The sequence below is a fragment of the Amblyomma mixtum genome, chromosome 1 (genome assembly GCF_055824585.1).
Source record: "Amblyomma mixtum isolate Tamu chromosome 1, ASM5582458v1, whole genome shotgun sequence".
Lineage (NCBI taxonomy): Eukaryota > Metazoa > Arthropoda > Arachnida > Ixodida > Ixodidae > Amblyomma > Amblyomma mixtum.
In genome coordinates, this window is record NC_143012.1 from 135261616 (window position 1) to 135289610 (window position 27995).

The 27995-nt window shown below is 46.3% G+C and overlaps 1 protein-coding gene across 1 annotated transcript in view; it reads right to left on the reverse strand.

Annotated features, from left to right (window-relative positions):
* Positions 1-5361: 5361 nt before the first annotated feature.
* Positions 5362-27995, reverse strand: part of T3dh (Type III alcohol dehydrogenase) — a 55467-nt gene continuing 32833 nt past the window's right edge. Inside the window, exons 8-12 of the mRNA XM_089556721.1 lie at positions 27785-27883; positions 23118-23196; positions 17440-17536; positions 11052-11209; positions 5362-6185 (exon numbers count right to left, since the gene is read on the reverse strand). Coding sequence (XP_089412847.1) covers positions 6102-6185; positions 11052-11209; positions 17440-17536; positions 23118-23196; positions 27785-27883 — 517 coding nt within the window. The 3' untranslated portion in view covers positions 5362-6101. The remainder of the gene's footprint in view (positions 6186-11051; positions 11210-17439; positions 17537-23117; positions 23197-27784; positions 27884-27995) is intronic.

The following is a 27995-nucleotide window of genomic DNA, read 5'->3' on the forward strand; positions in this document are numbered from 1 at the left end:
ATTCTCCACATCGTAAAAACTTACCTGCTGGTCTTCCACATTCGAAAACTAACAAATTCCCTTTCTTGAGGCCTGAATATACTGCTTAGGTGAAAAAATAATTGATTTCATTCAAAACAAAAAAAAAAGGTGCCTGAAAGGGTTAAAGCACTTAGTTCGCATTTTGGAAAATCACAGCCAAATTTGGGTGACAGAGAACCGCAGTACAGAGATCGGAAGCGGGCAGAGTTGGTGAGGGATCAAACACGAGTTAACGACATCCTAGTCGAAATAAAGAGGAAGAAATGAGCTTGGGCAGGGCATGTAATGCGAAGGCAAGATAATCGCTGGTCCTTAAGGGTAACGGAGTGGACTCCAAGAGAAGGCAAGTGTAGCTGGGGGCGGCAGAAAGTCAGGTGGGCGGATGAGATTAAGAAGTTTGTGGGAATGCGGTGGCTGCAACTGGCAAAGGACAGGGTTAATTAGAGACATATGGGAGAGGCCTTTGCCCTGCAGTGGGCGTGGTCAGACAGATAATGATGACCACTGAAAATGCAGCATCTATAAACTAGAAATCGCAAGAAAATTAAACACAGGTGTAGCCACCATCGGCAAATTTCACAAGCACACTGGTGAGTCTACACAGATTTTTTGGCACAGATCCCAGAGGTTGGGCTACATCTCTTTTGACCCCAAAACTGTGAGCCTGGAGTACCTTTCGGTACAGACATCACGAGGTTTGAATCATGTGATGGGAAAATTTTGATTGCAACGTTCTGGACAATCAAAGAGCAGTTATTGTAAGAACAAAAATAGGACAGGGTTGCCCTCAGTGTCCCAATAACAAGCAGCTCCACAATGCTCTAGTAGGACTAAACTGGCTGTACAAATATCGGAGCATAAAATGTATCCCAGGCGAAAAATCTTAACTGGTCAAACTGGTTTAAGGAACAGTTTCCCAGTTGATTTCAGTTGGCTGCAACTGGTACTCAGCTGGGAGCCAACTGGAATCAACTGGGAAATTGTTCCTTTAACCAGTTTGACTAGTTACGATTTTCGCCTCGGAGGCTACTGGAAAAGCTCCAAGGAATTGATGTGAAAAGTAATGCGGAAACTAGAGCCTAAGAAACATGACACCTGAAAACTACTTCTAATTCACCGCACGTAAAATGAGACCTGAAAGGTTTGCAATGTGTAGAACTGTACACAGTAAAAAGACTGCAGCCAGCTGCTTTAAAAATAAAAACGCGACAAATGGACCTGGCAGTGCTGCGCCTGGAAGGTCATACAAGTGATCAAAGAAGTGCAGCTAAGCACATTGGCGACACGAGGAAGGCATGAAGTGATTAAAAGGTACGCCAAGCACTGGAAGCGAAGAGCACATTATACACAGGGCTAAGCAGTACACGTTGCTGGGCATGCTACTTGTGCGTATGGTGACAAAACGTTTGCGCCATGTATGCCACAAGACAATGTGCAGTGTGCTCGGTTAGTCTACTTCTTTGCAATGAGCGCTCTGCCTCCATTCACTACTAACAAATGTGGGCCATTTAACTTCATGGCTGATGCAAGTTTCGTACTTGCCCTAAATGAATGCTACCGCACATGGCCACTGCATTACACATGTCCCACCTGCATGCTATACCGCAGACATTCCCTCATTCCTTTTAGGTGCAATGGGTACATTCATTGCCATGTGGTGTGTACTTCATTTCAGGATGCTTAGCTGTGACTTCCTCTGCCCCTTCTCATGCACAGTCCGTTTGCAGTGTTAAACCAGGGTGCACAGTCTTCATCCTCCTCTTGGGTTCACCACTGGCTGGTGCAACTCCTCAGTCCATGAAGTGTCATGAGAGAAAGCCAAAGTGGTTCACCAGTATTAAAGATTTCTTTGCTTGTTTTGCTAATAGAACATCTTGAGGTTCCTCGTTTGGTTTGGTTTATGGCGTTTAACGTCCCAAAGCGACTCGGGCTATGAGGGACGCTGTAGCGAGCGCTTCGGAAATTTTGACCACCTGGGGTTCTTTAACGTGCACTGCAACTTTGCCAAACAATGCTAGAAGCCTCATGATATGGTCGGTGCTGGGATAATGGTTAAGTGCACCTAAGCAGCCTCGTGCAGTGCACTGAATTTTCTTCTCTGAATTGAACTGTTCTGCTACAAACTGTAAAATGAAAAGATGCTGCATATAATGAGCACTGTGATTACTGTGGCATTCTTAACCAGTTCCCATGCCAGGAGTGTGCCGGTGTGCGCCAAAAGTTATTAAGAGAAAAGGCTAACCTTCTGGGTGCATAATTGACTGTGCTACTTGTAGTGTGTAGAAGCAAATACAAAAAGGGGGTGAAAATGTGGAATGCTGCAGAAAGAAAGTGGCTCAGCAAAATCCGTGGATGTTAGCTGCTGCATTTGGTTGAACCCACAAGCTTTCCCTTTTAAACAGTTGTTCAGTAATAATGAGCCATTACATACACTACAGATGTCATAACATGACGCAAGACTACATAAACACTGCTTAGTACAGCACTTCCCTGCACCACAGATACATAATGACCTGCTGGAGGGATGCTTCTTGCTAAGGACAGCAAACTAGGCTGAACTGCACCGCTGCTGAAGTATATATAGATAAAATATAAACATGATTAATTACAAAGACTAGCGCGTAGGACTGGGACGAAGAAATAGAAAAAGACGGGACAAGCGAAAAAGTGGACGAGTGTGCTGCTTGTATAGCTTTCTTTGTGCAGCACTCAATATTTTCATCCGCTGCATTATCCACGTCTCTTAACTAGTTATCATAAACCTCCAATTAGCCCAGCTTTCTGCCTTGACAGCAGAACCACGGTTTTCCTAAGGTCACTTCAAAAGATATTCAAAAGGCACCAATGTATAATGAACACACACGCAGAAGAGGACATAGCAGCCGCTGTGAACTGTGGGCCGGCAGCTGGGAGAATTTCCATGCTGAAATTCTGCCAGCACTCATCAGTGATTGGGTACAAGAAAGTAGGGTGACACCTTGCTATGAAAAAATAATGTTTGATACGGTCGCCATTCAGGGACAGCAGGTGCTCCAGACATCCCGCACTGCGCCAGTTATAAGCTATCACCGACAGAGACTTGACTGCTTCTTGGCTCGCGAGAGTCTTCAAGCAGCAACGTATATTTAGGCCAGCTTCATTAATTTCAGTGCGCTGAACACTGAAATCAGTGCAGTTTACCACGTGCATATTCATGGAAAAAATAATAATACCGTGCAAAAAGAATAAAGAAGGAAGGGAAACAACGTGCACTACTAGAGAGTTAAGTTTGCAGCTCAAGACCCACGCTTGACATGCAGAACTCTACGGAGCTGTGCTGAAAGGCGATGTCGCCAGCCCCAGAGTGGTTCGGAGTGCCTCTGAACTTTGGTTTGCGCAAATCGAATCGCAGTTCGCCACATCCCGCATCACTACCGACAGCACGAAATAGCCAGAGCACTGTTGGCGCGCGCGCGAAGCGGAGTGCTAAGACGGTGACGGCACGGCTTCTGGGCTCACTACAGCCTGGAATGGCCACAAGAAAGAACAGAGGGAGTGCTCTCAAGCTGTGGCCGATCAGTGGCAAGGGCTGAGTCAGCCTGGTATTTCTCCAGGCAGTGGCGAAAATGAAAGAAACTTTCACCAGCGCTGCAACAAGGAACAAGTAGCCCCTGTTGAAGCGCTAGTAAACGTTTCGAACATGAACCAACTAGCTCAAATCTCCATGTTACGGCGAAAATGAACTGTGTTGTGATAATCAGGACAGTGAAGAGCGCAGAAAAGTTGTTCTCACAACGCCCATGAAATCCACCGCCAAAGCGGCACAAAAGGCACCTGTGGAAGACTGCTGGGCAACAGTCAACAAGACAGCTTGATACGAGGTTGCACCAGTAAAGCTCCGTTATTCTCACAAACAGCGATTGGCAAGCACCGCTACGACGGCGGGAACTCGTGTGAAAAAAACACCTTGACGGTGAACATGTGCTCAGAACGCTGTATGTTGCCCTACAGGTGATGCATACGCACTGGAACGATGCTGCATAATGACGGCCGCACAAGAAGGGCAGACTCGCTGTTTGCACCTGCAAGGACAGCTTTCAACATCACCAACCATTAATTATTTCTTTTAAACGAGATTTATTGCCTCGGGGCATCAATGGGTGAAAGTGTGATAAAAGATGCAGTGATGATTGACGTCATGGGAATAGGTTAGCTGATTTTATGAAGTCCAGTAGTGAGCGATGGTGGCGACCAGAGTGATTGAGCAGGGTAAATGGCGTGCAATTCCAACTTTCTTCAGTGGTACCGATTTGCATACAAATTAGTGACTTCTAGGCTTGAATTAGGCCTGAAGCCGGGAATGGGTGCCGGCACGGGGGCATACTACCCACCGTTCGTCAGAAGCTGCTCAAGGCACCGCAAACAGGTTGATGTTGCGCATAGGTCAACCATCCAATTTTGGATGGTTGTTTTAGCGAATATCGTAGTCGGTGATGCCGGTAACCTAATTAAGCCTCTAGCCACAGCACACGACTCAAAGAAAACGGTGTTGCGCAATCAAGCCGGCGTGGGCACATAGCAAAAATGACCTTTGGCAAGCCGTATCACAGTCTGGGTTTTGTGCTCGGAGTACTGGGGTTGGTAGCACTTCACACATGAAACATCAGCATCGCTCCAGCCTCACAGCTGTCCCTACACTGGTTTGAGATCGGGCATTCCCGCATAGCAACTCGGGCATTAACCGGGCTGACGCAGGCCGCCACTGCGAATTATCTGGTCAAATTGGCACTGGAAGTTATGGGACCGGATATATTCTTGGAACTGCCCATGATTTCTAATGAACCGAGTTCGAATTGTTGATGTTTTATTAGAATGTCATCTCTCATGCTGTTTCAGTCTTGGTATCATCAATCGAATGATGGCTGTGCTGTGGAAAGTGTGTGAAGGCAAGAAAAAAAAAAACTGCAGTACAAACCACTGATGGTCGTTGTCATTCCAGCACTACAAGCAGGCTAACTTAAGCATTGTAGAGAATTAAAACAACATATCAGCGATTGTACTGCAGGTGACTTCATGCCTCGCATGAACCAAAGCCATCTAATGTGTCGCAGCCAGCGATCGGTTCCTGAAACCGAAACAGCGTCAAGAAGAAACTCAATTAGCAGTTTTTAGCAGTCGTAGGGGAACACCATGGTGTGATCGCGTATGTCTAGAAGAAAATATGCAAGCAAAAATTCAGTGTCCATACTTCTTCAAGCAGTGTCCATGGGCTGTGCACACACTGACCATAGAGAGCAAGCTGTAGGTTTTGGCCACAGGGAGGTCCATTCCTAAAGACAACAGCATTCAGCAGGCAAAGGATAGAAGGTGGCAAAGACAGGTGCCATTTATTTAAGCAAGACAGTTTTGTAATACCAGAGCAGTGTGTGAAAAAAAAAAAAAAATCACGACACCAGATTAAACCTCTAGCCTCTTCCTTCAGAGCCAAGACAGAAACCTGGAATGGCAGTGGCAGCCAAACCAGACAACTTTGAGGCAGCTCATGGCCTTCCTTATCATTCCTCCATCATACAGTCAGGCTGGAATGAAACACAAACATCACCTGTGAACAAAACAAAATATCTCAACTGCGAGCTTTCAGCTGCAGTATACAACTAGCCTGATGCACGTTTCTGGTTTGGTTTGGTTTATTGGGGTTTAACGTCCCAAAGCGACTCAGGTTATGAGGGACACCGTAGTGGAGGGCTCCGGAAATTTCCACCACCTGGGGTCCTTTGACGTGTACTGACATCGCACAGTACACAGGCCTCTAGAATATCGCTTCCATTGAAATTCGGCCGCCGCGGCCGGGATTGAACCCGCGTCTTTCGTGTCAGCAGCTGAGTGCCGTAGCCACCGCGGCGGGGCCATGTTTCTGGATAACAGGTCTACCGAAGTACAGGTTCATAAACCGACTGGAAAGGAATATTGTGTTGTCAAAGTAGAAATGTTCGAGTTTCATTCCGGCCTGGCTGAACACTCTGCAGCAACAAATGGCCCTGTTGGGGGCTGCTGCGCTTCCAGCTGTGCGTGCCTGGCATGACCGCCTGCTGCAGCTGTGCTCAGTAGACAGTGAGGGACGCCTCAAACAGCTTGGTCAGGTCTTCCTCGGTGTGTGTGCGCGGCGACAGGCGGGTGACACGCTCCTGCGCAAGCCAAGGCAAGACAAACCACTCGTTCAGTCACACTTCATTATCTCAGATTTCTGGATAATCAAGCAGAACTTATTGCTCGGCTAGTTGGTCCATTCTGACATACATGAAACAGCGCGAAAGCAGAAGCCCGAAAGCGAAACGAAGAAGGGGCAGGAAAGAGCGCTGATAACTCATAACTCATCGGCATTTAGCTGTTGCCTGTTTCTAAGCCAGTTCTGTGGCACGCTGCTCACCTGCCCACCAATGAGCCTGCCCACAGTGTCAGGCTGCAGCTCAATCAATCGTGAGAAGCTGCGCGGGAAGGGAAACCTGGATCGCAACCCAAGCCACCCAAGTCTCACCGCCGGCAGCACCTGCCATAGAAGGGCACTGGCGCATTGCTTGACAGCTGCACTACTGAACCAGGGGTAGTGGTAGGACTTCCAGGGGTCTCTGAACGTGGAGAATGAATAACTCCGCACATACGGACATTAACTTTTTTTTTTTTTTCAACATTACAGATGCTGAGGACCGTGAACAAAAAGCTTCCAAGTGGGCTTGACGGGGTTCACAGCCCCTAAAAACATGGCAGTGGCAACAAAACTAGAATACAAACACAACGCATCAGGATCTGGTACAAAATCAAGAGATAAGCAAAGACAATTACAAGATGAGGAGAGTGTTTAAAGAAGTATACAATGTACGGTGCAATGCAGAAAAAGGTAGAAAGTGAAATTATTGTGGCTATGATATATTTACAAAAAAAGACAGTATTGTGGCTATGAAACTCGTTTATTTAGAAGCGACGGGAGCATATTACGTAGCAACTGGTAACCATAGTTAGTGCGTGCTTGAGGTATTTCCCACAGTTCAGTACTGCGGGTATTTCTTGTTTTTCGTTTAGGAGTGAGGTTTGCTATGCCGCCTATTATCGCTATCCGAGCAGCTGCCTTCCGTGAACAATTAATCTGAACACCGGAGCCGAAGTGAAAACTGAACTGATAGCGCACCGAATTTGCATTTGGCCGCACTACGCAAATCGACCATCATATTTTATTTACATTTCGCCCAGAATTGCCACAGCAATATAGCAGAGGAGGAGGTGTCACAGTGCGGTAGATAACGTGAGTTGTACATTTCAAATAGCCTAGCTGAAAAAAAAAAGAAAGATGTAAATAAAAGCATAATAAATTTCCAAAGAGAGATCTTATGGACAAAAAAAAAGGAGAAAGCAGAGCATTTGCACTTCATTCAGCAAACGGACAAAAATGTTGCCACTGGCATCTGCCACATTCGCTGGGGGCGCATTCCATCTAAGGCTGGTTTTCGGGAAAAAGAGAATTTCATGTACCGTATTTACTCGCATAATAGGCGCACTTTTTTTCCAGAAAATCCGGCTTAAAGTTCGGGGTGCGCCTATTACGCGGGGTAAAATTTCCGGAAACTTTTCGACTCGCAAAATTGAACACACCGCGTAAACGCACTCGTGTACGGGCCGCACCCCGTTTTCGCGAAGGAAATGTTAAAAAAAAAAAAGGTCCGTGTAAGGGCCGCACCGAAACTTTCGGAATGCACGCGCCGAGGCCTCCGCGATCGGCTCCGGCTGCGCGCAACGGGCGCTTGATCGCGGAGGCCGCACCATGGGCCGCACACGCGCACAGGAGCTTCCAGACGCCGCCCAAGGCCAAGCTCATCATCATCATCATCATCGTTTTCCTCCGCCGCGAGCTTTCGCTATCTATATCGCCATCAGCATCTCCAGCTCGTTTTTTTGTTGTTGTTGTTGTTGCTGTCAAGTGCCGGGATTTGCGGTAGCGCGATAGTTATCGTGGTTTACGGCTTTGCCGCGGAGCGTTGATGTTTTAGCTCGACGGGCAAGCACCTTAACAGCTACACGGCTGGGAGTTTGCTCTCGAACGCGGCAAGCGTGCGGCAGGTCGGAAAATACGACGTGGCCGAGAAGTGCGGCAGTTGCGACTGCGGCGTCCCGAAATTTTCGTACGCGACTCCAAGCGCCGAGGTTTTCGCGGGCCTAAGTCGGGAACGTTTCCGGCTGGAGATGAAGCTTTCCAAACAGACGTTTAAAGTGAGCATCCCTGAAAACTGTGTGCGGCTGTTCTACGCGATGTCGTTGTACGTACTATGGGTCCGCAACAGCTGCGACGGCAGCAGCACTAGTAGGGACTAGTAGTCAGTTCAGCAAAAACTTTGTTAAAATAAAGATTGGGAAGCGGGGGTGGCGAGGCGTCGGCTTGCAATCGTGTAAATACAGTATTGATCACAGTGCCAAGTTCGGGGTGCGCCTATTATGCGCGGAAATAAAAAAAATGATTTTTCGCGCCCTAACTAGGGGTGCGCCTATTATGCGAGTGCGCCTATTATGCGAGTGCGCCTATTACGCGAGTAAATACAGTAATTAATTTCTGCCGTTAATTTCGTGAATCTTGATTTTATGGTCCCTTGCGGCGGTGAGGGAGGTTGAACACATTTATGCCTCTCAATTTTCGTCACGTTACAATACGTGGAGTACATCACCTACTTTTCTTCCATCTTTTTATCAATGGTTTTAGCCCCGTACCATTCTTGATGTCAGTTACACTAGCTTCTCTCGAACACTGTTCAGATTTGAAGAAAGAAATTTCTTTTCTTGATAGAGCTATTGATGGTGCGCTAATGCACTGTTGTCCTGTTTCCCGTATCGCCCATGCTTCAAGGATTTCACGTGTTACTTGGTCTGCATACCTTTCCATGACTTGCACTTCATGCAACTTGGGCTCACACTTGCATGCTTTTTTCTCTTCTTTTTCCTTTACAATGTCTGCAATGCAGGGCTATATTGCTGCTTGGGGCACCTGATAGAGAGGATGCATGCTCTCTTGTCCTATCATTCAGACACCTTCCTGTCTGCCGTATATAGGTAATGTTTGCCACAGGCCAGAGGGATAGTATGAGCCACACACACTCGCTGAATCTTGTTCGGTGTCCGACCTGGCATTGCTGCTTCTTTTGCCTGTTGACTCGAGCACACATGCTAATTGCCTTGTTCGGTGCAGAGCAAACAACCCGGACCTTGTGCCTCTGGCCAATCTTCATGAGGTTGTGGGTCAATCCATGAACGTACGGAACTACTGCTGATTTTTCCCTTCCATTGGCTTCTTGAGGTCCAGTTTTTCTTCCTTGCACTCCTTTTACTTTCCGCAGCAAGCCTTCAGCTACGCTGCTAAGCATCGAAATGGGGTAGTCCGCATTCTTTAGCCTATCTATCTGCCGCTGAAAATGTGTGAGCATCAGATGGAAAAAAGTTTATCCAGAAACTTTCTTGAATGAACCCCACGGGAGATGAAAGCAAGACAATTTTGACAAGGAAACAAAAAGCACGGGTTTTCCAATAAATTTTTAGTTGACAGTCAGCTTCGTCCTCGTTCTGTGTGTTTCTTTCTGCGTCTGCGTTTTGTTGTTCCTGCTGTGCCCACCCAGAAAATTAGAACAGAACTGGATTGCAATCAAAATGAAATAGGAATACAAATGAAAGAGAATTGCAACATTTCGCATTACTCGGACTAAGTTCCTTAAGTGCCCCTGGTAATTTTATCGATCACCCAATCAATGTGCTGAGTGAATATGAGCTGTTTGGTAATAGAAACCCCTAAGTACTTTATTTCACACAATTTTTTCAGTAAATTAGTTCCAACTGTATACGAATGAAACCTATCCACTTTTTTCCTCAGGAATATGGTATTATAGCATTTCTTAGCGTTTAGCAGTAGCTCCCAAGACTTGCACCATGCGGTTATGCGGTTTAAACCTTCCTGCAGGATTTCTGTATCGCAGTTACTTCGTATCAATTGGTAAACTACGCAATCATTGGCGATTAATCTAATATGAGAACAGATATTGGTTGCAATGTCACTGATATATATTAAGAACATCAAGGGTCCGAGAACAAACCCTGTGGAACCCCAGACGTCCCATTTATGTTTTCAAACTTACTGCCACGTACAACCACACACTGTTTCCTTTCATTAAGTTAGTCCTCAATCACGTTGAGAACTTTGCCACCAACCTGTAGGGCCTTCATCTTAAATTTTAAGAGCTAGCGTTAAACAGAGCTAAATCCTTTACAGAAGTCTAAAAAATGGCATCCGTTTCTAATCCGTTTTCAAAAGCCGTGCCTATATCATGAGAAATTTATATTAGCGAGAATTCTATATCGTGGAAAATCTCTGAAAGGTCTGTTCATGCTCTGCTGAAGAATACACATAAAGCGGCATGTTAGTTTCACTGCAATTCAATCCGCCCAGAACCTGAACAGCGGTGCTGTGTGTGACACCACAAAAAGAGTAGTACAACAATCAGTTGCATACCGTACCGTGAGCAAAGTGGCCAGCATATTAACCCTTTCAGGCGCCATTTTTTGTTTCGACTGAAACCAATTGTTTTTTTCACCTAAGTAGTATGTTCAGGCCTCAAGAAAGGGAATCTGTTAGTTTTCGAACGTGAAAGACCAGCAGGTTAATTTTTACAACGATGTGGAGAATTCCGTACAAAGTGTGAGATTTGTTAGAAATAATAACATCGAAATGCTCTCGTGTCAGGTAAACACCCTAAGGATCGTGGAATCGCTTTGTGTTTTGAAGATGCACATTATGCTTGAAAGTGAGCAAAAACAATCGATGGCAAAATCTGTATGCACAAAAACGGCGGACGAAGTGTTACCTAGCTCACTCTTGTAAGAAAAAGTACAAAAAACCAACTTATTTGCCACAGGAAGGGTGCTCAACTTGACTGGAACAATGAAACCACTGTTAAGTGCTCCGGTCTCTCGGAAAAAGCTGCAAGCCTGCCGCTCACACAAGTGTGCACAAAGCATGCACTGACCTGGGGCAGGGTGCCCTTGACCAGGGCGGGGATGTCGTCGGTGCCGTAGCCCAGGGCAGTGAGGCCGTTGTCCACCTTCATCTCCTGCATGTACTGGCGGAGCACATCCGCCAGGGCACGGCCAGCGTCCGCCTCCCTCAGGTTGGTGGCATTTCCCCCTGCGAAGTCCAAGAAGGGGCCTTCTTGCTAACCACATTTATAAAGGGACCATTAAGCCCCGCCTTAAAGGGCAACTGCAGCACTTTTTTGAGAATTTTTCGATATTCAAGGATTCAAACCTATGTAGGCTGTAAGTAAAGCACGCCAAGTGTTTTTGCACTAGCATTTGAAATAGTGATGTAATCGACGATTGAATTTTTCACCTCTCCTCAATGCACTGGAGGAGTGCAGAGAAACTCAGTGTGAAGCCACGGAAGGTATGATTTCAAATTAGTGCAGTCGTCAGCCACACCCTGCCCTGACTCATTAGATGCTGCCAAAAAACTCTTGGCAGGGTTTGCCTTCGGTGGTGTTGGTTTTTCTTCCTTCAAAGCAGGCGTTTGTGAGTTGGAAATGTACCGATACCTTGAATGACGTCATCATGCGCCCCCCACTTGGTGTTGTGCACTGCGGAGAAGCTTGAAGGGTGTCCAGATTTTAATCGGCGATTACTTCACCATTTCAAGTGCTAGCCCAAAAAGACTTGGCATGCTTTACCTGCAAGTTTCACACATTCGACGCTCTTAAGCTCGTTGATTTCTAAAACCTATACAGTTTCTCTTTAAGAGCATGACATGGTAGCGTAATGGGTTAATCCCAACATATGCAGAAGGTCATTCTCTACTTTGCATTCATATAGATCCCTGGGAGTCGTCACATCCCTCCAGGCGCAGAGGTGCAGCGGTTAAGTGATGCGCCACTGCCTTGTGATGGCAGGTTGCTCTTCACGAGTCACCAATCATTAATTTAGCTGCCACCTACCACGGTGGGCAGGTCACGTGACCAAGGTGGCCCACCTGCCTCCTACCAGGTTGCCTTCTGGGAACCATCTGCCAGAATCATGCTCGCGATTTTTCACTCACAACGTCGACACCAGATTTTCTGGTGAACGGCGCCTTCAACACTATCACTTTAAAATGCGGCAGCTTTGAGGCTGCCTGCTATGGTGTCCACAACTGTGTGTGATGTTTTCGACATTTTCCCACCAGAACTCCATTTGGAACCAGTTCCATTGCCCTTATATGGTATGCAAGTCATTACCCTCTAGAATGTTCCCGTATCTTCCACTGGATTATCATATGGGATTATACAAACCTCGCCTAGTATACCACACTAATCCACCTTAATCCATTTTCTGAGGTGAGCCTATTTGCAAAACCTGGGGGGCCTTCTGGAATTTTTCGGGCAGGTTGTGATGACTTCATGAGGTCACACGACCTTTCTTGATCAGTCACGAAATTTCGTGACGTAGAAGTGGGAAAGTTTTTCTGAGATCACCGCCTAAATGATACCACATTAATGAGCTGTGCCCTGGTGGGATCGAGAAAGCCACACGTACCATCATGTGGCTGGGTGTGGCTGCATGCACTCACTGCGGTTTGAAAAGCTGGGATGTTGCACAAGCATAAAAGTGCTTTATAAATTCTCGAAACTGATGTGGCTAGTAGTACTAATAAACAGCTACAAATATGACTGCCAGGCATCTAACTGCAACAGGTAAGTTAAGTATCAGACTTTAACCCCTCTAGTAACCAATATATGAAGGAACGAAAAAATCACAACTGCTAGGTTATGTGGATGAACTGCAAAGAATAATGAATGCTTTAGACAGGCAAAGCAGAATGGTGGGTCAACAAAGAAATGTGCAGGAAACTAAAGTAACGTTCAAAGTCTCGGAAGGAAACAGCCGTTTGCGACAGGTAGCAAGGCACTGGAAGTGGTAAGGGAACACGTGTACGTAGGGCAGGTAGTGACCCCAGATCAGGAGCACGAGACAGAAAAACTAGAATAAGAATGGGGTGGAGCATGTTTGGCAGGTGCTCCCAAATCAACGGAAGTTTAGCAGTGCCCCTCAGAAAAAATACACTGTATTTACTCGCGTAATTTGCACCCTCACATGATTTGTGCATCCCCTATTTTTTACCTGCATTTTTACTCGCATATTCTGCAATCCCTGCTGCGCAAGCAGACCAGCAGTATTTTGCTGAGAGTTTTATGCTGCGGGAAACTCGCTGGAATGTATGCCATTGGGTTCGCCTGATGCCAGGGAATGCAATAAGGGTGAAATTATCATCCTGGCTATCACAGAACTTGAGTTATAGGGTACTGCCACTTCAGAAACAGGAATACACACTTTTCTTCTCATTTCTGAAGTGACAACTTGAAAACCCTATAACTTAAGTTCTATGATAGCCAGGAAGACAATTTTACCCTTATTGCATTCCTTGGTGTCGACAGAACCCCACGGCATACATTTCAGCAAGTTTCCCACAAGAAATTTTTTTCAAAGCTCTTCACAAAATACACGCATAAAAATTGCATAAGTCCTCAAGGAATTGTTTTACATGTAATTAAATGACATATATTTAGAATCAGCACACAAAAATACATATTCCCTAAAGATTTCTTGACTGTGACTTCATTAATAAAATCCTTTGTGTCAAGACCAGGCTCGCCGCATGTGACTGCGAAAGGTGAGTGGGTGGTGCTAAAAAATGTCTGTAATTCATTTGTAAATTTGTTCCAGTATGGAATTGTCCGCTGCTTGGTTCGCTCTGTAGCGCTACTATACCAACTCTAGAGGGAAAGAAATGCACACTGAGCTCATTCATGTCAGCAGACAATGCATGAACGCCACCATGGCATAACTGAGCCAACTTCCTGGTCAAACCACACTGTAAAAAGTGGGAACATGCTTAGACTCATCGGCTTTGAACAAGGCTATCCTCAGGGAGCATTGCCAGATGCCAACCTTGGAAGACGTAGCACCACATCTTGTCTGGAGCACGGTACTTTCTTTTTTCCATCTTGGATGCGCCATCGGGGTTCTGAAGTTAGACGAGCCAAGCTCACGAATATGTACTAATGAGCAGCTACAGGTTTCTGCACATGACTTATAGTGTCATTTTGCTTGAGGGGATGCTTGTAGCACGACAAAAACAGACAAAGGACAGAAGACGAACGGGACAAGCGCTTGTCCTGTTCCCGCTTCCCCACACTGTTGTTGCTTGTCCCGTTCGTCTTCTGTCCTTTGTCTGTTTTTGTCGCGCTACAAGCATCCCCTCAAGCAAAATGAACCAACTCGCCCAGCAAAAAGTTTTATTGAACTTATAGTGTCAGCTTCAGAAGTTTTTAAATGCACAGAGTAGTAGAAGGCCTTGCTATTGTAGCCATTGCCATGTGCAACATTTTAGTCTAGGGTAGCACTCAAGAGGAGTACGATAACCTGTTGCTGACGCGTTGCAGAGAACACAGCTTGAAGCTCAAAACAAAAAAGTGTCACTTCCTGCAGCCCCAAGTAGACTACACGAGCCACGTTCCCTTCAAAGAGGGACTCTGCCTCGACCAGGACATTCTACAAGTACCAGCACCCCGAGATTGTAAGGAGCTTCAAGTTTTTCTCAGCAAGGTCAACTCTGTGGCGCGTTTCGTGACCACTACGTCTGCTCTGTCAGCTTCATTTAGAGGGGTTTTAAAGAAAGACATAGCATGGATCTGGTAAAGTAGTTCAACAGCCCCGTGCAAGCACCAGTCCTGGCATACTTTCAGCAAGACCAACCTGCGGTATTGTTGGTCGATGCAAGCCACTATGCTGTTGGGCCCGTGCTCTAAGTGGCTTACTCATCCCGCTCGCTAACTGCATCCCAACAGCAATACGTGAAAAATGAAACGGAGACTTTGGCAACTGTCCATGGCTGTACTAAGTTCCAAGATTACATATTTGGACAACCAGAAGTGATGGTCAAATCGGATCACAGGCCACTGGAAATGATATCCAAGAAACCTTTGTGTGAATGCCTGATACGCCTCCAGTGCACAAAGCTAGTACTACTTCAAAAATTCCCAATCGCCGCCAAGTACAAGCCAGGCAAACAGCTCCTCTTAGCTGACGTCCTCTCATGTTTTCCAAGTAAAGTGGAACTGCGAGAAGAAACTGAGCAGTTTGAGATCAGTGTCGTTTCTTCTGTGGCTATTGCAGACGAGCAACTATGAAGCATCGGGATGAAACGAAGAGCAACGCACTTATGTCCAACACAGAGTGGCCCAAGTACCGGAGTAGTTGTAGCTACAAGTACTGGACGCCCTGCGATCCTTTTGGGTATGCGAGGCTTTGAGAACTTGGGAGGTACAACACACAAGACATCTTATACTTATGAGAGATCATAGATATCATCCAGTATTTTTACACATGGCTCATTTACTCCCAGGTTCCAAAATGCCTGCATGACTGCCGAGGTTTCTATTGAGTCAAATGCCTTCTTGTAATATAGGGATTGGTTATTTTCTCCGCATTTCTCTTATCACCTGATTGATAGTGTAAATATGGTGTATTGTCCAGTATCCTTTACGAAAGATCAGGGGCGTGGGGGGGGGGGGGGGGGGGGGGGGAGGTATGCATCTACTTTTTTTTGGCCAGCGAGGAATACGAGTTGCAGAGTTGAACCATATGTCTTTAGGAGATGTTTGCGAAATCTGCGCGTAATTTGTGCACCCTCTTTTTGAAACCTTCATTTTAGGAACAAAAGTGTGCAAATTATGCGAGTAAATGTGGTAACAGCTGTATCTTACGATTTCTGAAGCTTCACATGTTACTTGACACCTCTGTTCGAAACACACCAGCAAAGCTGGCACACAGCAGCCATGAAATTGAGCCAACGGATGTGTGAGTAATACCAAAAGTGAGTGAGTAACCACAGATGAGCGAGTCCAGAGTCATGAGACGAAATGACGATGAGTTCTGATGAGTCGCGACTTTAAATGAGTGAGCCCAAATGAGCAATGAGTCGAAGTGAGTTGTAACATGTGGCTCACATCAGATGAGTCGCAAGTTGGAGTGAGTGCAAATGAGTTTTGAGCCTAAATGAGTTTGAGTTCATGAGTTCAAGCGAACCAGGGCCTGTTGAGTTTGAGTGAGCCTGTAGGTTGACCTAACTTTTGTGAGCAAGCCTGAGTAACCACTCGTGATGTCGCCAAGGTATGGCAAGCACAACTGTGTAACATTGTGAATGTGCCGCTTTTTCTCAGGCTGTGGATGACCTGGTGCTGACTTCTTCATTTCAGGTGAATTTAGCGTACTACTTCACCTAGCAGATAGGATGTTTTTCAATGCCAACTAGTGAATGCAGCAAACAATGTTTTAAAGAATAGCGAGCGTGGCAGCATGTCTTCCACCATTTCCTAGCCGACAAGATTTTGCAATCAGTACTGATGAATCAGGCCTCTAGTTTCTTGTGATTTCATGAAAAATCGCAGATTTAAGCATTTTCCATGAAATTTTGCGTTGGCAGAAAAATTTGCATTTTTTTTAATACAACTGTTGTTACAGACACCAGTAAGAATGACACAACATTGGGAAAATGACATTCACATTATTTGCATAAATAGAACACGAGGAGGAGTTTGACACAAGAAAATTTTAGAAGTATTATCACGATTATAATAAAACCCTAAGTCGTTCAGGCCAACTACAGCTGATGGCAGATCTGCTGCAGGCCAGGTTTCTACTGTAAAAAAAAGGAGGGAGTTCGCAAGTGTGCCAAGCCTTCGTCAAGAATTGCCATTCCTAAAAATATACAGCTGCTACATACATATAGGTGCTTATAGCTGCTGGGTGGCCGCCAGACACTGCTCCACCTGCTGCAAATGGTGGCCACATCTGCTGGAGCACTCAAAGCAGTGAGATAATAATAAGACTTGTTGTTCAAAGCAGAGCTAGAATGTCGAGTTGGGCCAGTTCACCATTCCTATTATCAGAGGATCTGCAAAAAATTAGCTGAGGTTTAGCTCAGGTTAAACCGGGCAAGTTGCGTAAGCAAGCAGCAACTGTTTTGCCCGAGGCGAAGGCGCGCATTTATTCCCCGTTTCCCTCCCGCTTCCTCCTCTCTCCACATTCCGACACATGCGTCGAGAGTGCGCGACAAGGCGAGCGGCGGCAGCGCAGCGACGGTCCTGCCGCCTGGTGGAGCGCAGCTGAAACGGTTGCTATGGCAACGGTGCTCCATCTCTTTGACCTCGGCCACCGCCGGGGGCTACGCGATGGCTCAAAACCTGGCGCAGTATCGCTTACGCAATAAAAAGTGCACGTGGCATCAGCCCAATGGGCTCTGGACAATTCACGCAATGTGTACACTATACTACCAGGCCATTACTAGTACCACCAAAGTTGGGGGGGGGGGGGGGGCAGACTCACCAAGGGCCTTGACAGCCTCAACATGCCGCTCGGGACACATGCTGGCCGTGAACTCAAACACGGCCGGGGAGGTCATCACCACAGACAGGCCGTGGGGCTGCAACAGGGGGGGAAGGGGGGGGTCACTGGCACCATGCACACTGTACGCTTGCTGCTCTTCTGCACAGCACTGCCGCAGGGCAGAGGCAGCAGGGCACATGCCAAGGAGAATCCGTGCAGTCAGCCAGTGCTACATGCAATTCTCATTCAGTTATAACCAACTAAAAACGTTGTTCAATATCATACATAATAAAATAAAACTGAATTTTCAGGGTTACATGCAATGTGACACAACACACCCCACTCGTAACAAACACGAAAGGACTATCTTGATGCCACGATGCCGAACAAAAGCATATTCTTTTTCCTTCTTTCAATGCACCATTTCCAAATGGAACCGACTGCCAAGCAATATCACCAACCTGGTATCTTCAGAATCTTTCTTGTCTGCTGTTTCGTCTCATGTATAGCAGCAGCGCGTCTAGTACACAGTGTATTTCGGTTTCTTTGTTGTTATTCTGTTCACTCAGTCTGGTTGACGTCAGACGATTTGCCTGTACTTTTTTTGCTTCCCGTTGGTCTTACTGAATTTATGTCCTCAAACTGTAACCGCCCTTTGCTGCTGTTATTTTGTTGTTACTACTTTGTAATTTGCTTTTTTACCTTTGTGCACTCCTGCCTTGACTGCCAAAGGGCAGTCGGCAGTATTTATGAAATAAATAAATAAATAACAATAATGCATGAATCTCTGTTATACCCATGTCAATAACACAGGTGTTGCAAAAGAGGTACAGTCGAACCCAGACTAAGAAGATCTTCCCGTTTAAGCCACAGCCAGTCTCTAGCACGAATTTCCACCCACACCCTAGCAATGAGTAGCTCATTTTTCCCTCATGCAACTGTCTTATCGAATTCCTTACCCGAAAACATAGCCGAATGCACAGATAAGAATCAATTCTGTAATAAGCTAAAACTTCAGCCATCCTGAATAGACTGCCCCCTTTGTATTCTTTTGTTACTTCGTTTAGTTGCATTTCTGCGCCTGAGCGTAATTTTTGTTTCTCTTGCGCTTGCTTGTTTGCTGCTATTTCACTTAGATATATTTCTGCATTCTTTACTGCATCTTTTTTTTTCTTGCTTTTGTTTCTGCTAGCCTTCGTTGTATTTTATATCTTTCTCTTCACCTTTTCCCATGTTCAGGAAATATACATCATGTTAATTTGCCTCCTCCTTATGTAATGCCCTCGGGATGAAATAAATGAAATGAAATTTGCTACATCAAACACACCGATCATCCCCTTGAAAATACTGTGGAAAAGTATAGGAAAAACTGCGCAGTATATAGAACTACAATTTAGCTGGTACTTTGATATACTCAACTGCATGCCAAACGTCTGCAAGTGGCACTTGTAATGACAAAAACTCTTCGATCCCCTTTTGTGCGGAAACATGTCGACTGCGCGGCCTCGGGTACCTGCTGGCAACGCCAGCTCTGTGAAACCGTGTGACACAGTGAAAGTGGGGTGTGCTTAGGGGTGGCCTTCAATGTCTCGTACTCATTTCCCACACTGCATCGCTGCCGTGTGGTGATGCCAGCCTAACTCAAGCCTAACCAGCCTTCATCTGGTGTGCTTGGCCCTCTTCGCCGTGGAAGGTGAGGAAAAAACCAACTGTACCTTAATTTTTATACTGCATCGAAAGTTAAAATGTCTGTTACAGAAGAGGTCAAATTAATGGGAGAGATAGGGCAACCAACCAAGTGGGTGAAGAATGTCTCTTACATCCATGCCTCTTACAACGAGGTTCAACTGTATAGCCTATGTGCTCCTAAAAGAGGTTTTGTGAGCAATGATTTCAGTAGCAGTTTTTCTTTTCAGATAAGCAATACTTGGCTGCAACAAGCATTCTCTTTCGGTAGTTGTCTGAAATTCCGCACATTATGGTCACACTGCTCTAAATGCTTCACAACAACAGTGGCGGTCACATCTGATGGGATCTGAAGCGTGGCAGAGAGGTTCACTTCAGCAAACTTTCCAGAAATTTGCCGAATGCTGCTCTCGGTGATCACAGGTGGCCCCAAATTGTGCTGTGGCTGTTCATGCAAGCGCGAACAGTGGAAGGCATTGAAACCAAGGTGTGCTGTGCTGTACGAGGTGCAGCTGTGTGGACCAGCTCAATGACATCATGTGTGGCGCTGGACAATCAGTCCAGTCCACAAGCACCAAATGGCACAGCCATGGTGGCATTTGCTTGGTTCCAGTTCAGCGGAGGAGGTATGCACACTGGCAAGGCACACAGCATAGTTCTGCTGTCACGCCTCAGCAGTGACACAACCGCACAACTCCCAAACACACGGGCGCCACGCCAACAACCTTTATTGCCCTTCTCCCATCTTCCCGCCGCCGCTCCCCCTCATGATGATGATGACTTGGCGATCCACTAGCGCCATCTCGTGACATCACCCGGAACTAGTCCCTTCGCCGCCACACTGTCCTAACACTGCAGCATTTCGTGATGACAAAAATGGTTCCACCTGGCGGCCAGTTCATCTGCTACTTGTGGCAATTACATTTCACCTTAAACTAACCTCAGTTTCAGCCCACGATGTTATTCGCTTGAATTAAAAAAGTGGCATTAAGGGTTCCATTCAGTGGAGAAATCGCTGCATTTGTTGGCGGGTCGAGAAAATCGGGATTGGTCAACAGAGCCGTGCATCACCACCGCATGACCTTGTGTGAGTAATTCAAACACCCTACAACGATCACACAGAACAACAGTGACAACATCACCACACCATTCCTCGTGGGTCTACAGGGTCGTGATGTCACTCCACTGTTATTCTGAAGAGAGAAAAGCAACTACACTAAAAAAAAATTAGCTGTGGTTCGACCTTGCCGGGCCTAGTAAGATGAGTGAAAGCTCTGTTGAGCACAGTTATCCAATCTGACGCCTTTCCATGTCATAAAAATCATCACATTCTGCTAGACGACAACGATACATCATCGCTATATAGATATGTCAATGGACACTGCATAGCTAAAATTCAAAATCAACTTGTGCTTTGCAAAAAAAAAATTCTGAGAATGCCTCTATAAAATTCATGCTTCAATGCACAGATGAGTTTCATTATCTCGCTATGAGTGCCCAAGAATACTCCTGTATGTGTGATTTACTTTACTTTGCTCATTCACTCATATGCTTCACTTAGAGTATCTTGTTTTAAAATGCAAGCTCCTACTCTATCGACCACTCATGATTCGAGAGATGCCTGTCCATCGTATGCACTAAGCATGCATACGGTTATGCGATGGTGCAGCAGACATTTTGTGAAGAAAACTAGAAGCAATTGCAGCCATGGTGTTTAGTTGTACTTGGGCAAAATAAGGTATACTGCACACTCATCATTGCTGAGGTGAACAGGACAAATCGGCCACTATAGCGGTACATATACACATTTCTCGTTTCTTTTTTTCTTGAGGCTGGTTACTAAGAATAAAGTCGTGCGCATTTGAAAAAAACTGAATTTCCTTCACACACACAGAGCAAAGGACGGAGGAGGTGGGCACAAACCAGGCTTCCACAGCTCAATGGGCAATAAAACTTCAATGGATGTCCTGTGAACGTTTTTGATGCCCATGAGACGTCCAAGGGAGTTTCGATGACCATTGGAAGGTGCGGCACATAACAAGAAAAAAGGGACACACTACCCCTGCAGGCTGACATGCCACCTACTCGGTCTAAACACCACACCCAGCAGTGCACGGAGTTGAGTTGAGTTGTTTTAAGCTGCAGGTGGGATTAGCCTTGCTTATTCTGCCAGCAATTGCTCCACCGTAGCCTCACTTATATGTTAATAATGTCCTGAAACCGGTCAGATCTGCTCCGCTATGCACACAGTCGCTTATAATAGAACATAGGCCACTCCCGCAGTCACCATCTATGCACACGTCTACTCACAGCACAACATTATCCACTCCATAAGTCACCATCTATACACACATTCAGTCACAGCAGGACATTGCAGAGCCGCCATCCATGCGCACACTCACTCACAGAATAGCATAGCCCACTCCAGAAGGCACCATCTAGCACACATTAAATCACAGAAGACCATAGACCGACCCTGCTGTCACCATTTAGAGTCAAGATCAGTGTCCTGCAGGGATGTTACAAGAAGGCGTGAAGCCTTGTGAAGCCCAGCACTGTGTGTGTGCGCCTCTCTTGATATGTCACCAAAGCAGCCGAATGAAGGAAAGGATGCGCAATAAGGCATAAAAATCTATTTGTCTCAGGTGCCACGGGAGTCGCATAGTATTCTATTCCTCTGTCCTGCGGCAAAAAATATGTTGGTCCGACAGGCCACTGCGTGAACAAAAGACTGCAGGAGCATAATTTGAAAGTGAGAGATGAAAAATCTAGCAATTTGGCATTCACCATCGTGACTGCTCACCCTGCAAGCGCCGTCTTTCAAACTTCGTGAACACAAGGGTCATGGCAAATAGGAAGAACCAGCTCACTCGTGAAATAATCGAAGCAGCCATCATTGACAACCTAAAAGCAGGCTGCGTTAGACATTCCTGTCTGGGTCAGTATGATTTTATTGCTTTCCAAGCCACCTCTTTCAGTTCTCATCTTACCACATTCTGGCTTCTTCATTGTTCCCTCGCTTATGTCATCCTTTTACCTGCTTTTTAGCACCTTAATGAACTTTGGATGTGTAGGTTGGTTGTTGGCCCACATTCCTTTATCTGTTTTTTACTGCTTCATGAATTTTTGCCATGTTAATTGTTGCCTCATCAATGCCACCTTTTTACTTCTTTTTATGCCTCATTTTTAGCCTTGTTATCACGGCTGCATTATCGTTGGCATTTTTTAACCCAGCCTTGACTTTTTTTTCTTGCAATTTTTTTTTTCATGTTGTTTTTCCTTTTGATGGGGTTCAGCCCTCCGGGATTGCCTTATTAGAGGTGATTGCTACAGACTGTCCCCTTCATGTTGTAGGTACGCTTGTGCATCAGTGTCCTGTGAAATATAAGGTGTGAATCAAAACGCATCCGAAATAAAACTGACAGTTCAGAGCAGTTGTGTGTGCCTTCGTCTGCAAGCCCTGTGAGTCCATCCATTGTGATTCTGAACAAAAAAGTTCATTAGCAGACGCTATTCCTACACCCCAACATGCGTCCCCCCTCAGTGCCCATCCAGTGCAGTCCGCATCAGCTTCCACATCTTTGGGTGGCACCAAAGAGGTGGCATTTGGAAAAAATTGGCTGGGGCTTAGCTAAGGTTAAGCCTGGATATCTCAAAGCGAAAAGCTGCGGTGATCCGCGATAAACACGTGCTTGCGGCGAACGCCAAACGATGACGCATAGCGCGTGGCAGTGTGCGCCTGTTCTATGGGCAAGCGCGCCTTATGTACCCCTCCTTTCAAATGCGCACAGCTGCGGCGAAAGGTCAAACGGTGGCGAGGAGGAGAAGCAGAGGCGCACACATGCACAGTAGCCTGCGCCATGCGTGACGTCACTTGTGCTCTGACATACGCCGGCTCACGCGAAGCGCGGTGTTGACTAACGCAGTGAAGCTTTTCGCTTCAAAAGATGCAAGAGAGGCGAGTTGCTCCTCTAATGAGCAATGCTACTCACAATGATGGGGTGGTCTGTGACATACTCGGCTGCCTTGTAGTCCTTCACCTGGCCAGCAATAGGGTAGGACATGCCGTGGCTGCCCAAGAGGGGAGAAGAGCGGAAACAGCCTCAGAACAAGCACAGTCGGCACTGTTTATCTACTGGGTCAAGTACATAAACACAACAGTGGCCCTAATGGCAAAAGCTCGATAATCTGACCCCCATTACTTCAAACTGGTGGCACGGTCCCAGCCAATGCTCATGTAAGCCTATGGCATTGGACATTGCTAATTCGGATGCCATGGGATTCACAACGGTTAAGTTCAACCGGCTCCTGAAAGAAGGTCGTATTCAAGCATGACCGAAGTGGCCGCGGTCATACCGGTTATACGGTCATAGTGGTCTTACGGTCATAGGTGAGGAGCAGTACTCACCTATGGAGCGGAAACGTGGAGGCTAAGGAAAAGAGAGAGAGACAGAGAAAAGGACAGAAAGACAGGGAGGTTAACCAGGCGATGCCCAGTAGGCTACCCTGCACTTGGGGAGGGGAACAAAACGGAAAAAAGGAAAAAGAGCGAGCGGCAATGAAATGAGTTTTTCAAGAGTCCATCGACCACTATGTCACGGGGACAGAGGGCGCTCACTAAAAACTTAAAGATTACAGACGGGAATACAACCCCGAGTCCCTTAAGAATCTCAGGAGCGCTTTCACCGCTTTCCTTTGAGAGGAAGGTTGTGTCCAAGGCCCCAGAACGTTGGACTCTGTTAGAGGATGCGATCCAAGTGGTAGAGAGTAGCAGTCAGGAAACCGCACTCTCGCTCAAAACCAGGGCAGTCACAGAGGAGGTGTCCGATCATTTCATCGCAACCGCACTGCTCAGACGCTGGAGAGTCTGCCATTACGATGAGATTGGAATAGGCGTTTGTGAATGCCACTCCCAGACATAGGCGGCACAACAGCGTAGCATCACCGCGGGGGAGGCTGAATGGTATATGAAGTTGAAGCAAGAGGTCGAAGTGGTGCGAGCGGGGTGTCCAACAGTCACGTTTTGGGTGAGCAGTCGAAGGCGCCTTGCTGGCAAATGACAGGGTTAGATTGAGAGACATGGGAGAGGCCTTTGCCCTACAGTGGGTGTAGTTCAGGCTGATGATGATGATGATGGCGTGGCCACGTGATTGTCTAAATAGCCCTAGTCAAATCTGAATGTATGCTGCAGAGTCGCCTGTGCATCTCTGATATTTGTGTGGCGGTAGGCGTGACGGGGAACGGACAACGCCATCTCCAAGGTGGTCCAACCACTCAGTTTCACTTTCTCCCTTCTGAGCTTTGCACCATCCCAGGGCCATGGTAGTTATTGGCCGCACATCAGCCAGCTGACCTAGCCTAGCTGTGTGCCATTTCAGACGCTAGTTTTTTCGATCCATTCTTTCTCCTCGTGGCTTCGGTGCCATCATGTTTCCCTGACTTCAATCCGCATGGTTCATTCGTTTTGCACAGTGAAGTCTGACAGGTGGCGCTGCTGCCTACGAGGCTCCACCGCTACAGCGTCACATCACGAAGAACGCCGTGGAGGCCTTTACCACCTGGGAGCCGTTCTGCTTTTACACTGCCAACAGTGCCCACACATTAAAGCACTGGTGGATATGTTAAAAGTAATTGTCACTGTCACACAGTGCTCATAAGAAAGGCAGGCAGCCATTGCCCAAACTTTTGCCAGTAAATTCACTCTGAGTGAAGCAGTTCTTGCCGGTGTTTTTGGGAGTCAGTCAATAATTCGCACTTCTGAACAATTCAAACATTTCTTCCAGTCCCCTGGAGTTGGAATTAATGAGCTTTTACTGCAATGGCAAAAAATAAGCAGGTAGCCTTGAGGTGAGACACACCCTTGATGCTGCGGATGCTAGGACGGAAATGGGCATGACAGTGCCACTGGTTTGTGCAGCATGTTCACACATCATGCACTTGATAACACACTGCATGGCACTGAAGGAAACTACTCGGTCCATTTCTGAGCGATGCAGAAAGCTGCTTGAAGCAAGCAAAGTCTCCATTAGCCGAGTACCACCACAGATTCTGCCTGTTCCCCTTAATCACCATCATCATCATGACCACACCCACTGCAGGACAAAGCCCTTTCCCATCTCTCTCCAAATTGTCATCCATGGAACTCTTGTGAAGGGTATATACCGTATATACTCGTGTAAAGGCCGCCCCCGTGTAAGGGCCGCACCCCCAATTTAGCCGCTGGAAATTCTAAAAAAAAACAGTGAGCCAAAAACTGTTTCATGCACGCATTATTTTGGCTGCGTAAAAATCACTACGACCCCGAACGCGTCGTCCCGCGTGCCATGCTCGGCCTGGAACCCCGCACATGCAGTCCGTCATCGAGGCTAGCTTGCTCGGTGTTCGCACCAGAAAGGATTGACAAAACGTTATACTGTGCAAAAGCCAGGATGGGGTGCAGGCGTGCTGGGTGTGCCTCACCATGCAAGAAAACGGGAGTGGCGCGGTGACGCCACTCCCGTTTTTGGGCGGTGACGCGCCACTCCAAGCCGTCACAAGCACCGCACCTTAGGTGGATCTTAACTTAGGATCACGTGAAATTTGCTAGTAAAGTAATACAGTGATCAAGCAATCGCTAGCAACCTGTCTTACTGCAGGTGGTAATCGCGCAGATCACACGGGCACAATCCACACTTTTAACGCATTGTGTATTCGAAGGATTCGTCGCACCTGCGCTAATTCGTCATAAAAATGGGTATCGCCGCATAAAAAACCAACGCGTAATCGGAGCTGCACTACAGCAGAAATCAGCTGTAATATACAAAACTGCAACTGTGCATATAAAAAAGAAATAAGGGAGACAGTTAATAGCTTATGGTACAAGGTACGATTATAAGTCAGGTAGTTTCTGTAAATGTGTTTTAAGAGCGGCCGAAAAGCTATTGTCATCTAATGTACCTATTTTGTTAGGCAGTCTGTTTCATTCATACATCATGCGTGAGAAAAAAGGTGATTTAAATACAGATGTCCGAAAGGAAATGTCCTGCATTTTACGACTATGGTCTCTTTGGGAAATGCATATGGGAGGTGGTAGGTAAACTTCATGGTCAATGCCAATTTTTTTATTCAGAATGCCATTTAAGAAGATTAATCTGAAGGTCTGAAGGATCTGTACGGTATCCAAGCCAAGCTGCTCTTTTAATGCCCCGACACTGCTGTGACTACCCCACGAGTTTAAAATGAAACATGCGGCATGATTTTGAATTGCGTCAAGTTTCTTGACAGGGGTTGTAGTAGCCGGATGTCACACTGTTGTAGCACATTCTAAAATTGAGCGTGCGTTGTATATATATAGACTACTTTTACGTCGCTGGTAAAAATTTGTTTTAGTGGAGTTTAGTATGCGAGCAGCCTTTAAACCTATATCATCAACATGCTTGCTCCAGGCTAAATGGGGAAAAATTAAACACCTCAGTATTTAACATCCTGATATGTGGCTATTTGGTGAAGTAGCTAATGCAGACAACTTTTTTTTAATAAAATAAATGTAGTATAGTGTTTGTTAGGACTTAGTCATGTTCCATTTAGTGCACCATGTTGTGATCCGGTTAATGTCTATTTGTAAAGCGGTTGTATCTTCCTCATATTCTATATTTCGATAGAGTACGCAATCACCTGCGTACAGTTGAGGTGCACAGATGGAAGTTGATGCACAGCCCGAGAGTGTGCTGCAGTTCAACAACACGAGGCATGATCAGCTGCAGCGACAGGAGAGCGCTCTTGCCCAGTGGCCTGCAGAGCTGATCTGTTTCCAGCAATGTTTGTTCCATTTCTCCAGGTTGCCCAAGGTCACCCTCATTCAAAGTCTCGTTTACTTCACGTCATTTCCCACATCACGAGACTAACTTGAGAGGCCTCACCCACACACCAGAATTTTCCAGGTTATGAGGCCCATAGTGGTTCCACACTAAAAATGCCTCCACCCCAAAGCCCACAGGTGTGGAGAGACTAGGCAACGACTTACACAGGCAGTCCAGGGGACAAAGACAAACAACCGAGCTGAAAGTGAAGCCAAGCAAAGACTGGCACACAAGAGGCGCAGACAGGAATCGCAAACCCTTTGAAATCAGGCTGGGGCTTGTTGAAAGCAAGCGTTTCTGTGTCGTTATTACACTGATCATTTTGCTTTCAGTGTTTGGTGTTTCATTTCTTGCATGTATTTTATGACCCTAATTTTACAAATTATGTACTTGCCATTGTTATATATGTATTTTGAAACACAGTAAGTATTCTGTGTTGCCTCTTCAATTCCTTGTACATATCCTTACACACGTCCTGTAACAATGTGACCAGTCGATTGTACCGCTCTGTCTCTGATATAATTCTTTGTTACCAATACTGTAAAAATTTTTTTTTTTCCTGTACCAACCCCTGTTACAATCCCTCCGGGGATTGACAACATATTTAAATAAATAAATAAATAAATAAATAAATAAATAAAAAGAAAGCACTGTATCATGCCTTCCTGGCTTTGTGTCCCATCAGTAGCGTTCTAGCAGTGACAGTTTTTTTTTTGCTCTGTCCGATTTTTCCAAGAAGTTTGAGGAACTGCAGCTGTCTAGACTGGGTGGCACATGGCCCTGCATGCTCGCACAGAGACGGACTAGGCAGCAGTGCTCACCAGAGGTGGACGCCAGCATTGCCAAAGCCAATGCCAGCGTAGACACTCGCCAGGTGCATGTGGGAACGGGCCTCCACGTCCCCCTGGTCATAGACAGCCCTGCACAACAGCCAAAGGGGAACGCCACAGTTTTATACACTACTTTCACTGCACGACACGGGGCTGTGGTCCCAGCTTCCCTCCTTACTGCATTGCACCCCATGGGACCATC